The 12,303-nt window shown below is 50.2% G+C and overlaps 5 protein-coding genes across 5 annotated transcripts; 3 read left to right on the forward strand and 2 right to left on the reverse strand.

Moving 5' to 3' along the window:
* Positions 1-107: 107 nt before the first annotated feature.
* Positions 108-831, forward strand: DACRYDRAFT_63798 (Prefoldin subunit 4). Its single transcript, XM_040775739.1, has 5 exons — positions 108-183; positions 233-278; positions 331-410; positions 462-529; positions 579-831. The coding sequence occupies exons 1-5, from the start codon at positions 175-177 to the stop codon at positions 778-780; spliced, it is 405 nt and encodes a 134-aa protein (XP_040631053.1). The 5' UTR covers positions 108-174; the 3' UTR covers positions 781-831.
* Positions 832-1,178: 347 nt separating this feature from the next.
* DACRYDRAFT_105229 (uncharacterized protein) lies at positions 1,179-3,679 on the reverse strand (the record flags this gene model as incomplete). The annotated part of the gene is made up of 12 exons (XM_040768059.1): positions 1,179-1,284; positions 1,334-1,579; positions 1,629-1,833; positions 1,881-1,921; positions 1,976-2,139; positions 2,188-2,844; positions 2,891-2,990; positions 3,043-3,080; positions 3,130-3,275; positions 3,330-3,339; positions 3,390-3,409; positions 3,463-3,679. 12 exons carry the CDS (start codon positions 3,677-3,679, stop codon positions 1,179-1,181), a joined length of 1,950 nt encoding a protein of 649 aa, XP_040631054.1.
* Positions 3,680-4,938: 1,259 nt separating this feature from the next.
* On the forward strand, positions 4,939-8,445 carry DACRYDRAFT_105230 (subtilisin-like protease; the record flags this gene model as incomplete). The annotated part of the gene is made up of 18 exons (XM_040768060.1): positions 4,939-5,061; positions 5,110-5,217; positions 5,270-5,543; positions 5,593-5,675; positions 5,728-5,776; positions 5,828-5,921; positions 5,968-6,237; positions 6,290-6,341; positions 6,388-6,549; positions 6,605-6,663; positions 6,713-6,791; positions 6,844-6,880; positions 6,935-7,063; positions 7,113-7,522; positions 7,571-7,838; positions 7,887-8,004; positions 8,055-8,206; positions 8,258-8,445. The coding sequence occupies 18 exons, from the start codon at positions 4,939-4,941 to the stop codon at positions 8,443-8,445; spliced, it is 2,655 nt and encodes an 884-aa protein (XP_040631055.1).
* Positions 8,446-8,592: 147 nt separating this feature from the next.
* On the forward strand, positions 8,593-9,866 carry DACRYDRAFT_114561 (uncharacterized protein; the record flags this gene model as incomplete). The annotated part of the gene is made up of 4 exons (XM_040769844.1): positions 8,593-8,994; positions 9,044-9,149; positions 9,197-9,456; positions 9,510-9,866. The coding sequence occupies 4 exons, from the start codon at positions 8,593-8,595 to the stop codon at positions 9,864-9,866; spliced, it is 1,125 nt and encodes a 374-aa protein (XP_040631056.1).
* DACRYDRAFT_63803 (uncharacterized protein) lies at positions 9,823-11,914 on the reverse strand. Its single transcript, XM_040775740.1, has 10 exons — positions 11,586-11,914; positions 11,449-11,496; positions 11,312-11,382; positions 11,113-11,236; positions 11,053-11,062; positions 10,893-10,999; positions 10,761-10,841; positions 10,557-10,708; positions 10,326-10,501; positions 9,823-10,275 (listed from the first exon to the last, which is right to left on the reverse strand). The coding sequence occupies exons 1-10, from the start codon at positions 11,605-11,607 to the stop codon at positions 9,984-9,986; spliced, it is 1,083 nt and encodes a 360-aa protein (XP_040631057.1). The 5' UTR covers positions 11,608-11,914; the 3' UTR covers positions 9,823-9,983.
* Positions 11,915-12,303: the final 389 nt, after the last annotated feature.

The raw sequence follows: 12,303 nt of genomic DNA on the forward strand, positions 1-12,303 counted from the left end.
GGCGAATTAAGATAGCCCATCGTGGGTGGCGGGACAACCAAGAACAATCAGGAGACCCGGGTAATCGGCATTCCCACATGTACGTAAATGCGTGTGCCTCTCCCCCTGTCACGTTCAACATTTTCGTGACCTAGAAACTAACTCATCACGCGCCGTCGACTGACTCAATTAACAATGCGTCTGGTCAGTATGCTCTTGAAGATATTGATGTCCAAGCTCATGGCATGGACAGCTCAATCAGGAGGACGAGGTGGACGAATCCACCGAGGTCACATGGGGTCAGCCAGTCAGAAAACCCAAATGAAACACGTTTTCCAACCTATATCACAGAGGATCAGCAAAGAATCAATACGTTCTCCAAACTTAACCAGAGGTTTCAGGATGCTGAGGAGTTACTAAAGAAGAAAAGGGTACCCAAACGTTTGTTCGAATGATTAAGCACATGTCTGAGCCATTGGTAGACGGAGAAGGAATACCTGGATGATGTCGCGATGGAGCTCGAACTGGTCGACGAGGACGAGCCTGTCCTGTAGGTTTCTCCAAGTCATCGACCACTGGCCGTGTTAACATCCATCCAGGTACAAGATTGGCGAGACATTTGTGCACATTAAGCTGCAACATGCACAGCAACTACTAGAGAAGGAACACAAAACGATTGACGCTGAGGTCGCGAAGCTTCAGAGTCAGGTCGACGAGAGCGAGAATGGAATGAAGGAGCTCAAAGTTGTCCTCTATGCCAAATTCGGGAATGCGATTAACCTAGAAACGAATCCAGCATAGTTGATGGGCATGGATAATGTACAGTGCACCTTAATCTGAGGATGTGGTCAAGCAGCACGGGGGGTATGACATATCACGACGATCAAAAGAGATAATCCAGCAAGTCACAACGTGGCTCTCTCATGCGTGATTCCACAAGCTCCGACAACGCTTCGAACACCTTCGTGCGTTGTCTGAACGTCTCTTCATCTGGAGCACCATTCGTGTTGTAAACGAGTGACCTCGATGGAGGACATTCAAGCTCAGTACTATCAATCGGCTCCAAGATGTATTTCATCAGCGCATGATAGTTGGCAACTTCTTCGGCATTGCCTGTGCTGACTGTGGGAGCAACATTGTCCTTCAGGAATGTTAACGGTATTTGAGCGTCGGACGTTTGCCGGCACAACTCTAAGAACCTACGCAAAGTCGGACTTAGCATTTGTGTGAGGTACGTCAGACACCGCTTGCCGTTGTTTTCGTAGTATGAAACGACATTTTCGGATCGCTTCATCAGAAGAAGGGCTACAAGAAATGTTATAGCGTATTGCCTGTCCTCACGAAGAGTCCGTACCTTCGCAGGTTCATGCTCCATAGCCCATCATTCCCGAACAGGTAGTGCCGGTTCGATTCTCCATCATATACCACATCGAAGGTGCCCTGCTGGATCCCTTTGCACGCCGACTGGGAAGAATCCGTCGGTCTGGTCGATAAGAGGGTTGCGTCCTCGACTTCTGTCTCCAACACTCGCCAAGTTTCCCAACTGTCTCCTAAACTCCAGACACTTGGGACGCGGCTGGCAGAGCGTGGGGGAACAAATCTAAGTGGATTGAGCACGAATCCTGAAAGTAGGAGCGACGCTGACATACACTCGTATTTCGCCGATGTCCCCGTGCAGGATGCTTGCTTGGCATACGCCAGGAGCCATGGGAAGCTTGGACATGCTTTCAATCGCAGGGCTTGCTTCTCCGGACGACAATCTTATCGTCCATATGTCGGCCAGTTGAGCCCCGTCACGAGTGCCACCAAACGTACACAAGGTCCTAACACTGGAATCAAATACCAGACCGTGATCTGGGTAGAACGTTAGGGCCATAGCATGGGAGATCACACTAACGCACCCGTTCGCGACAGGAGTGGGCCCCCTCGAATCTTATCGTCGCTTGGGAAGAATCAGCAAAGAGGCATAGCTAATGTACCACAATACATGACTCACAATATCATTTTCCACGTCCGTGCTGCGATGTCATACCGATACAGTCCCGAATAAATAGGTGCTCGCTGCTTAGCAGAGATCTTCCCCCCAAACACGTACAACATTTGCGAATCGCTGTCAATCACTGTGCGATGGCCGGATAAGAGACCAGGGCCGCCGTCCGCCTTTATATAATTAGTGACAGGGCAGTTGGAGGAATGGATTCAACTTACCAACGTGTCCATGCTAAGCCTTTCCCATGTAGCCTTCTTATATCGGCAGTGCGTGTATCGGAAGAAATCAGGGGGGACGGACACATCGCTAGCTTGCTCAGCATCCTTCTTCATCTCGGAACAGCGATTTACGTCAACATGCCGTCCGAAAACAAAGATGCTGCCTGTACGAGGGTCGAAATTCATCGTATGGCCAGCTCTCGCTCCAGGTCCACTCTCCTTATGGGTGTCCGCGCTTATTAGATGCCATTGCTGAGTCACGATGTCGAAACGCCAGAAGTCGGAGAGTTCCGTTGTACCATTACATCCTCCAAGAAGATATATGTGTTGGTTGGGCCCTAGCACTATGGCATGCCCTCTGCGAGGGCAAGGGATGCTGGAGGTGCCAGTCTTCGAAGCTGGATCGAGTTTTCGCCACAGAGCACGTGGATTGGACGATCTGAGACATGAACTGAAGCCACCCTTAGCAGCAATATCTTCAACAACGAGCTCTGCAGCTTCGTAGTCCATGTCATTGACCACAGTGCTGTAGAGCCGCGACATCACGGGATCTTCGAGCGGAACACGCGTGGCTTTTTGGATACGAGAAGTCGCATCTTCGAGACCTCGCTGTCGCAGAAACTTCATGACAATTCGCATACTTTCACGTTCTTTTGTCTATCACCAATCAGTCTCCAGGTGACGAAACAAACGTTCAGCTCACTTCCTGCAGTGCAGTATTCAACTCCTGGATTCGACCAGCATCATCAATACCGCGAAGAACAACATTCCATATACTGGCATTGAACTTTGGCGCATGGGATCTGCCAAAATGGTATTAATACCGAGACCACTGCATTGAAGGATCAACTGAACGACAGTGGAACAATCTTGACGAATTGGCATGGTACGCTCTGTTTGGAATACGTTAGTTTCTCGTCAATTGGCATGTGCATTCCTCACAGGAAGAGAGTGACTGCCCTCCTCATTGTGCAGAAAAAATATTTCCGCCTCATCGTTATCTTTCAACTTGTCTCGCAACTGGATTTGGAATCGATCCTGAGAAGAGCCGGTCCACACCTCAAATTCGTTGAGGTTACATGGGTGGGCTAGAGAAAAATGCTTGGTTCAGCGTAAAGCCATAGCGTATCAGAGGTACATACGTTTATAATACTGTGTCATTATATTTAGCACATCTCAGGGACAGTCTGATCACTGCTTACCTTCCTGAACGTGATCGAAGCTTCCGATATGTCGATGAGCCTTGTCGTTCTGCGCAATCGCACGTTTACTCACCAAGTAGGCTTGGGAACTTGAGTTTTAGCACTATCCAAGTCTTCCCAGGACTCTTGACCTCTGCACTCCATCGACTAGCAGGGTCATTAGGATTGTCTTCCAGGATTCGCTCAGGGCGGTATGGGTTCGCGTGAGAGCTAGCTCCGACGACAGTGTACTCTAGCGTGTGTATGAGGGGATCATCGGAGATCGTAGATGCTCGTTGGCTACCCGCCATGGAGGGTTATCGCACACACTGTGGGAACGACCGTGGACTGCCTGTAGATATCAGGTCACGAAGCAGGTTCACCAAGTTCCGACTGTGAAACCAGGACACAACGCGTACGTCGCGCGAACGACAGACGTTTTCCTCCGCGTTACAAAAGGATCTCGGAATAGAAGGAATCTCGGGCTCGGTTCCGAAATCTCGCTGGCAAGGCACAATCTGTGTCACCATCTTCGTTGTCACTTGCAGGTCCGCTTGATTCTGCCAGAGACCTAGAGCATCCTCCATAACCACTATCGCTGTACCCTTTCGCCATGTATCGAAGCATTATTCGTGCGCAGTGAGATGACACCCTGGCTCTCCTGTCGTCGAGGATCTTCTTGTTCATCGCAACCTTTGGACATCTCAGTACTCCATTCGGTCATCTTCACATCTATTTGTAGACATATCTCCGATCTCGATCCGCTAAATGGGCATTCATGCGTTCCGGGTAATTGTTGCTTTGTGGGGATCAACACGTGCAGTCTGGCGCTGCTGGGATCGCGCCAGCTCGATTCTTCGCCCGACCCCAGAGCCCTTGACAGCGACTCATTCCCATGACCTCCATGAGCGTTCCCGAGATGCCAGCTCATCATTTCTCTCCATCTTTCGCGCCGTGGGGTGGCATTGATGTCCAAGCAGCGGTGTCGGTGTCGATCTTCAACAGCGCAGTTCCTTGCACAGTCGTCACATGCAGAGCTGATGCCCTCTCCTCGCATCATGAGGAAAAATGAATTCCGAGTCGCTGATTCCGAGGATCTCAAAATGTCGCCATGTTGCTTGTCTCTCCAAACCCGAGCGATCACTGGAATGCTTACTTAACAATGTAATCTCCTGCACCGTCAGTCATTCTGACCGAGAGGTGGTCCAATCCAGTCAGCGCAATCCCTTGACGTTGACGTGTTGTTCACCATGCAACGTGGATTTGTGCAGAAGTGATCTAGATAAGGTATGGGCCAGCCAAGATCTCCATAGGGTCCTTGGAATGCATCAAGAATCATCCCGCGTCTTGTAAACACCGCTTGGAGACAGGCGCATGCCATTTGTCTTCTCCCACCCCTTGACATTCCCCTTGCCTTCTTGTCACCGTTCTTGGGTCGAATAAATGAAAATAGATGTCGGAAATGATAGACTCTTCAAGAATACCGAGGACTCTACGCCAGTTGATCTTATATGGCTTGTTGTGGCAGTCGTCGGGCACCGGGTACCCCAGCCCATCCCCATCCTAGAACATGATGGGGGTCAAGGTCATCCTGGTGCTGTCCTTGGCACTTTCCGCGGCTGCACTGAGGGCTATTCCGAACGCATACTTTGTGGAACTTGAGCCATCTAGTGAGCTGACACCCCGTGCCACAGTATGTGTCCCTCAATTGAATGTTAACGCTATGACTGATCGTTTCGAGTCCCATTCTTCTCTCTACTCTGATCTTGATGCGGCTGGTGTAAAGTATACTGTGAGGACGGAGTACAATATTCCGGATCTTTTCGTCGGAGCTGCAATCGATTTGGCGGTGAGTGCCAACAGCAGTTGTTTCAGCACGAAGCGCTCAACAGCTATGAAAGGATGCGAGCCACTATGCAGGATTGATATCCGTTGGCAGCGTGAAGAGGGTAAAGCCCGTTCACCTCATTCCTCGCCCGGAGCCTGTCAGTGTGATGATACCAGATGCTCCGTCACCAGAATTGATTGCAAGAGATGGATTCGACGGTCGCTGGTATCCACCATACCTGCCGGATACGGAAAGCACACATGTAATGACAGGGGTCAACAAGCTGCATGCTGAGGGATTGACGGGGAGGGGGATCAAGATTGGAATCATTGATACTGGAACGGACTGTGAGTTTCGTTTTATGTCGCGAAAGGTGCTTTGGCTGACGCCTGGAAGATACGAACCCTTGGCTTGGTGGATGTTTTGGGCCTGGTTGCAAGGTTGCTCTTGGGTGGGACCTCGTCGGCGATGCATACAATGTTCGTATATGCAGACCTCTTCCCTTCAATTCGAGATCCTGAACTATTTCAGGGCACGAATACTCCTATGCCGGATCCGGACCCCCTCGATCAGTGTGCAGGTAAGCCTGCTGTTCAGTGCGATGATAGTATCTCACCCGGATTGTAACCAGGTCATGGATCTCATGTAGCCGGCATCATTGGTGCTAACCCGGGAAACGTGTATAACATTTCCGGGGTCGCATATGACGCAACTCTGGCTTCATAGTACGCGTATAGCAAGAATGACGGAAGTCAGCTGATTACGGCACAGTCGTGTATTTGGATGTGCGGACGATGCTGGAGAAGATGTCATTATCCATGCAATGCTCATGGCCTACGACGCACACTGCGATGTTATCAACCTCTCTCTCGGAGGTGTCCAAGGCTGGACCTCGTCTTATGCTGGTGTGATTGCAAGTAAACTAGCGGATAAGGGCATGGTCGTCGTCATTTCTGCCGGTAATGATGGACAATACGGTGCTTGGTATGCCAGTGACCCAGCAGACGGACAAAGTGTCGTCGCTGCAGCTAGTGTTGACAAGTATATCTTTTCTTCAGAAAGACAGTCATGAATACTGACACGCACATTCAAGCGTCGTCACACCCCTACAGAATTTCACCCTGTCCGATGGCTACGGTCCTGTGGTACGTGCGCGCTGTGCTAATGACGTTTCCCTCTGACGATATTCAGCCATATTATCAAGCGGTGGCGTACGCCATTGACGGGCCAATGAAATTCTACGTAACTTCATTCAATACCAGCAACACGACCGATGCGTGCAATCCTTTGCCGGATGATACGCCAGATCTGTCTAACTATGTGACGCTTGTCCGCCGTGGCACGTGCGCCTTCGTTCGTACTTTCCTGCACTACGTGCTTCTCCTCTCCTGATAGTATGTGCATCTAGCTCACAAAGGCAGCGAATGTGGAAGCTAAAGGGGCGAAATACATACTAGTCTACGATAAGTGAGGGCCATGTTGCATCTTCGGAATCGGTGCTGACGCGTATGTGCAGTCTCGACGAGAGCAGCTTGATAGGGATCACAGGACAGAATCAGACGATAGCAATGATCTCACAAGCGGCCGGTGTCCACGTGAGTGATATTATAACGTAATAAATGTAAGATGTTGATGGCTAGTGTCCAGATTGTCAATACGATTGCGAGTGGGGTCAATCTGACAGGTACACTGGCCATGCACTCTGCTTTCTATACATGGGCTGACACAATGTACACAGCAACATTCCCGCAGAATACGCTGGCCAATTTGCCAAATCCTTCTACGGGCGGACTGATATCAACCTACAGCTCCATTGGACCAACCTATGACATGTTCTTTAAGCCAGCCGTTGCTGCACCTGGAGGAAGTGAGTTCCCTGCAGGCGAATTGTCTGTGTTGCTCAACTTTTATCCCAGATATCTTTTCAACATATCCTGTGAACCTCGGCACCTTTGCAGTTCTATCTGGAACCTCCATGTCTTCACCTTTTGTCACGGGAAGTGTAGCCTTATTGATTCAAGCGAAGGGCCGATCTCCCGCCACAGCTGCTCATGCCCGAGAGTTATTGGAGACCACCAGCAAACTTGTCCCTGCGAGCAACAATAATACATCAGTTTTGCAGACAGCGGCCCAGCAGGGTGCTGGCTTGATCAGCGCTTATAACGCTGTTCACTATACCACCCTGCTCACGCCTGGAGAGCTCCTTCTGAACGACACGGCCAATTTCAAGGGCGAGCAGTCGATCAAGGTCAGCAATGCTGGTTTTGTGAAGCAAGTATACTCAGTAAGCCATGTTCCGGCTGCTACCGTGTTGACTTACAACAATGTAAGTATCGTGTGCTTGACATGGGATGTTCCTTAACGTTCAATTTAGTCCCTCGCTATTGATAGTCCTCTGCCTTTTAGCCAAGCGGCCGCCAGTGTCCACATTACACCAACCACATTCACGTTGTTTCCAGGCGAGGCTCTGGACATCTCTCTCAAGTTCACACCCCCTAAATCGGATGATGATACCTACCCTGTTTATTCAGGTTTTATCGTGGTCAAAAGTCACGTTGGGGAGGAGCTGCACAGCTCATATATTGGCGTTGCTGGTTCTCTGTCGGCTGCTCACATCATCGATAATACTGACACTTATTGGGGTACATAGTCCGTTCTTACCAGTGTTCTTGGCTGACAAGGACACCCAGGGCCGGGTTACACTTTTCCACTCTTAACTGATGCTAACGAAAATAACATCAATTACACGGACTTGAAGACCGAGTATTTCACAATGACACCGGACGACCAACCAACACTGAACTTCCGGTAAATGTCCACTCCAGTGTTCTCTAATAATGCCCTCACGTTACCACTAGGTTCTTGTTCGGAACCGTCATCGCTTATGTTGACCTTGTTTCTGCCTCGTTGAATTTGCAGAGGCGCGGGAAATCTTCGTTCCGGGGCTTACCACTGTTGGGGAACATCCTGGAATTGGATGACTACCCACGGAGCTCATCTGCCACAGACGGTTTGACACATTGATTCATTCCCCAATCGCATATTCTCAAGTGATGTACAGCGCCGGATAACGGGTATTATCCCTTTCAATGGAATGGGACGTGCGCGAATGGGAGCTATGCCGCAAACGGCGAATACAAGATGCTATTACGGGCTTTGAAGGTGACCGGCGATCCCTCCAATGATGCCGACTGGGAGGCTTGGTTGTCGCCAATATTCGGTGTCAACATCACCACCGGTAGTCTTTGATATTCCGGCTCAGATAGCATTTTCTCTAAAATCAGAAATATCAGTTGCGAATGTTCGAGGCGTGGTTTTGTGTGACGCGAAACCCTGAATGCGTGATGCGACGCGTCTGACCATTACGACAATTTCTTGTGCAACGACATCGAAACGATGGCTCAGCCGGACGACTATACACTGAGATTAACAGCACCATCTGAGCAACAAACTTACCGCCTTATTGAGCTGCCTTCAGAATTACTGTCCATTGTCGAGGATAAAACTGCCGATTTCTCGCTAACTATCAAGGGGAAGCAGTCGGATGATGCCGTCCTCTGTTCATCCTCCTCGACCTACGCGCTGAAAGCCGTCCTTGTCTCTAATTCTTTCCTGATTATCCAACCTCCACAAGCGTATGATGGAGGATCTGATAACGAAAACATCTTGGAGATTACTGGGCAAGTGAAGGATATAATTGAGGTGCAAAAGGCGGTGCCCAAGCTTGACCGTCTGCACGGCTTGATGAGAGGCAGCGATTGGACCGCCGATGATGATGAAGATATGGGCGAACAGGGGGTGAGCTATGATATGTTTTATGTGGAGGGTTTGAATGAACATTTTGTAGGCAAAACGACGTCGATATACGTACGATCAGGTGTCGGGCGTCGTTCAGGCCAGTGCGGATGAGCTCGATGAGGGACTGCGGGCAGCCCACGTCCTTCACATTGCTGGCACGTGCCTCTCATCATTACCAAATCTATTCTCACGACTTTGTTAGGAGAGTTACGCTCCTTGTTGCCCTCTCAGCTATCGAACATTTTAGAAACCATCCTCACCAGCATGGTAGCCAGATCTTTCTCTCCGAAACACGTCCCGCTAGACAATTTCCTTGATGCCATGGAAGAAGATCACGAGCTTCCACGTGAAGTAGTCAGAGGCGTGATTGGGTGGTATGGAGATGTGAGCGAGGAGCGGTGGAGGGCGGATATGGCAGGCCTGGTGCGGGAAATCGGACTCGGGCTGTTGTCGGAATTACGGGTGTGTGTTTTAGTTCAGTTATGTTCTGATTCGCTCACAGGTATTGTCCACAGGATAACCCGATGACTGAACACGAATTCGTTACCCACTGGGAAAAGAAGGTGGGCGACAGTTTTACGGGAGAGATCACGATGGAGCTTTTGCATGGCCACTATCTGCGCCCCGAGCCGCCGAGCAAGCACCTGCTCTACTTCCCGCACACGGCTCTGCCGTCTGCCCCTGCAGCACGATTCGCCGATCTCTTCCTTGCACGCCCACGTTGGCTGGGAGATGACCTGGAGCCATTCCTCCGGGGGTTACCAGGCGGGGAGAACAAGTCCGTCCGAGACGCGTTATTGGTCAAGTTTGCCAGGAAGAGTGGAGGGGAAGACGGATGTATTTGGTGGAGTGCCCGGGCGAATTATACATGATACACTGACATAGTGATGATACATGCAAGCGTGTTCAATCAATGTACAATGTTGGGGTGAATCCAATATCACCCCGTACGTATCACTGGCAAATCCAAGGTCAGACACAACTTGCAATCAACGCCGACTTTTGTGTGGCCTGAACTCATTTTCGTCCGCCCTGGCGGCCTTCCGCTTTCTGCTAACCGAGCTGGTCTCTTCCCTGCTAGGGACGTACTTCGTCGGGACCTTGATGCTCTGAATGTAGCTCCACATGAACTTGGTAACGCGGTCGTTCATGCGGATATCCTTGAACTGCTTGCGCGTCTCAAGGCGCAGCTGCTTGATGTGATACGCTTTGTCCTCTGATTTGTAGTCTTTCATATACCCAAGCAGGAGCCCAATCATTACCATCTCGACGGGCGAGACGCTATACGTTCTGTCAGAGGATTGTTTTCAAGAAACAAAGCCAGGACGCACCGATCCCCAATCCCTTGAAAACCGTAGTAATATCGTGGGTCTGTTGCGAGCGCGACGTAGTTTGAAAATATCTGTAGCACCTCGAGTTTAAAGGTCTTTGTTGGCACCTCTTTCTTCTTCAAGAATTTTTCGAGCTTTGACAAACCAGGCCAAGTGAAGTTGGGGAGATGATATAGCTGCGTGAGGGTATTATGGACGGACACATAGGATGTGGAGAAGGGACAGGCGCACAGCAAATACAATCTGAGCGACACAGGCGAAATCTACCCCACGTTTTTTCTGCCACTTGATCGCATCGCCCAACGTGCCGTCGGCATCGATATACTGCTTCTGTAACTGACGCACAAATGCGGCAAAGGGGGAAGACATGCCCTGCAGTTTCTCTGTGTGCTAAGTTAACGCATGATGATGAGAGCCGTGCACAGATATGCATACCTGCAGGAGAGAGGGCAACACCAAGTTGCACACGTGCAAAGATCTCCCGTTCGTCATCCTCGCTGATATCCTGGTATTGAACTGTGGTCCGGTCAATCCATATTCAGTATGATGGTTATGTAAGGGACACACTGCACGAAATAGGCTTCCCATCGAATTCGCGCTTCAGTCGATCAGGAAGCTGCTGGTTGCGCTTGGTCTCGCCGTTAGGAAGGTTATACCAATATTTAATGCCGTTTCTACGGGGCTTTCCATCAGTCTGCATACCTTACTGTGTAACCGACGCGCGTACCCGTGAATATCTGACGTACAACTTCAGTATATGATGCTGAGATGAAAGAGAGGGACACACAAGGTATTAAACCGTCCATAAAACGAACCATGCTCGTTAGGCGCTGCTTGCCATCCATACACACCCGTCTCTCCAGTTCCATTCCCTTTTCTTTGCTCCATTCTTTCCGAATGGAGAAGATCACCTGCATACGGTCAGACTTTGACACGGATAATCACGCATGTGTGTGGCTGGCGAGAGCAGAGACGATGTAACGTACTGCGGGTATATAGAAGTTGTTTAGCATTGAATCGATTAACATGATTTGCTTCTTTTCGGGCCAGACGACATCTGTGCGAGGTATGATCGTATGTCAGTATATGCGGTTGAATTATCACAAAAGGGGAGGAGACAGGCCTCGTTGGTACTCGGGCTCGAGGTCGATGAAACCGTCGTGAATAAGCGCTGGAGGTGAGTCAGTCATCACTTTACTCCAACCTCCCGCGTCCCCACACTCCGCGACACCACACCCAAGCAAAACGAATGTCTCTCACCATGTAAATCACTGGCGGTCATTCGAATAACGTCGTAATCCGCCAGCTTCTGTCCAAGTCTCAACTTCCCATAGTCCCGCCTCACTCCATCCGGGTCCCTTCCACCCTCTCGGAGCTCCTTCGATGGTTTTTTCTCCCGATTGTTGCCATTCTTGTGTACTGCGGTGCTTGTAGACGCATGGAATGACTCGTCCTCTGTATCGTCATCTGGGTCCTGGAGGATCTCCTGCAACACCTGATCCTCCTCTTCGTCTACAGGGCTGATAGGCTGTCCAAGCGAACTCGCGAAGGAAAATGCAGGATCTGTAGACGCGCTACAGGCAGACCAGGAGGCAAGGGAGGTGCCTTGGAGAGTGCTGGAGTGTGGGCGAGAGGGCTCGCCGTACTCGGTTTTGATGTGCTGAGGTCTTGAAGTAGTAGCGGAAGAAGATATGCCGCTCTTTTTGGGTATCCGGTATAGCGTTTCCATATATCCTGAGTATCCGATGTATAATCCAAAAAGGTTTTATCAAAGCAAGCAGAGGAAGGCAACAAAGAATATGAGGGGAGGACGAGACCGTTAACAGTTTATGTTGTGTGACTTGCGCGCGGAGCGTGTTGAGTTGGAACGAGAACCCTGACCTCGCTTCCGGTGGCTTCGCCGTGCTTCTTCATCCGTGTTTATCTCTGGGTTTTTCCAGTACAGGCCGGAGGGGTGCTTTGGACTCGATTAAAATTA

This window comes from Dacryopinax primogenitus (genome assembly GCF_000292625.1).
Source record: "Dacryopinax primogenitus strain DJM-731 SS1 chromosome Unknown DACRYscaffold_4, whole genome shotgun sequence".
In the NCBI taxonomy this organism is placed as follows: Eukaryota; Fungi; Basidiomycota; class Dacrymycetes; order Dacrymycetales; family Dacrymycetaceae; genus Dacryopinax; species Dacryopinax primogenitus.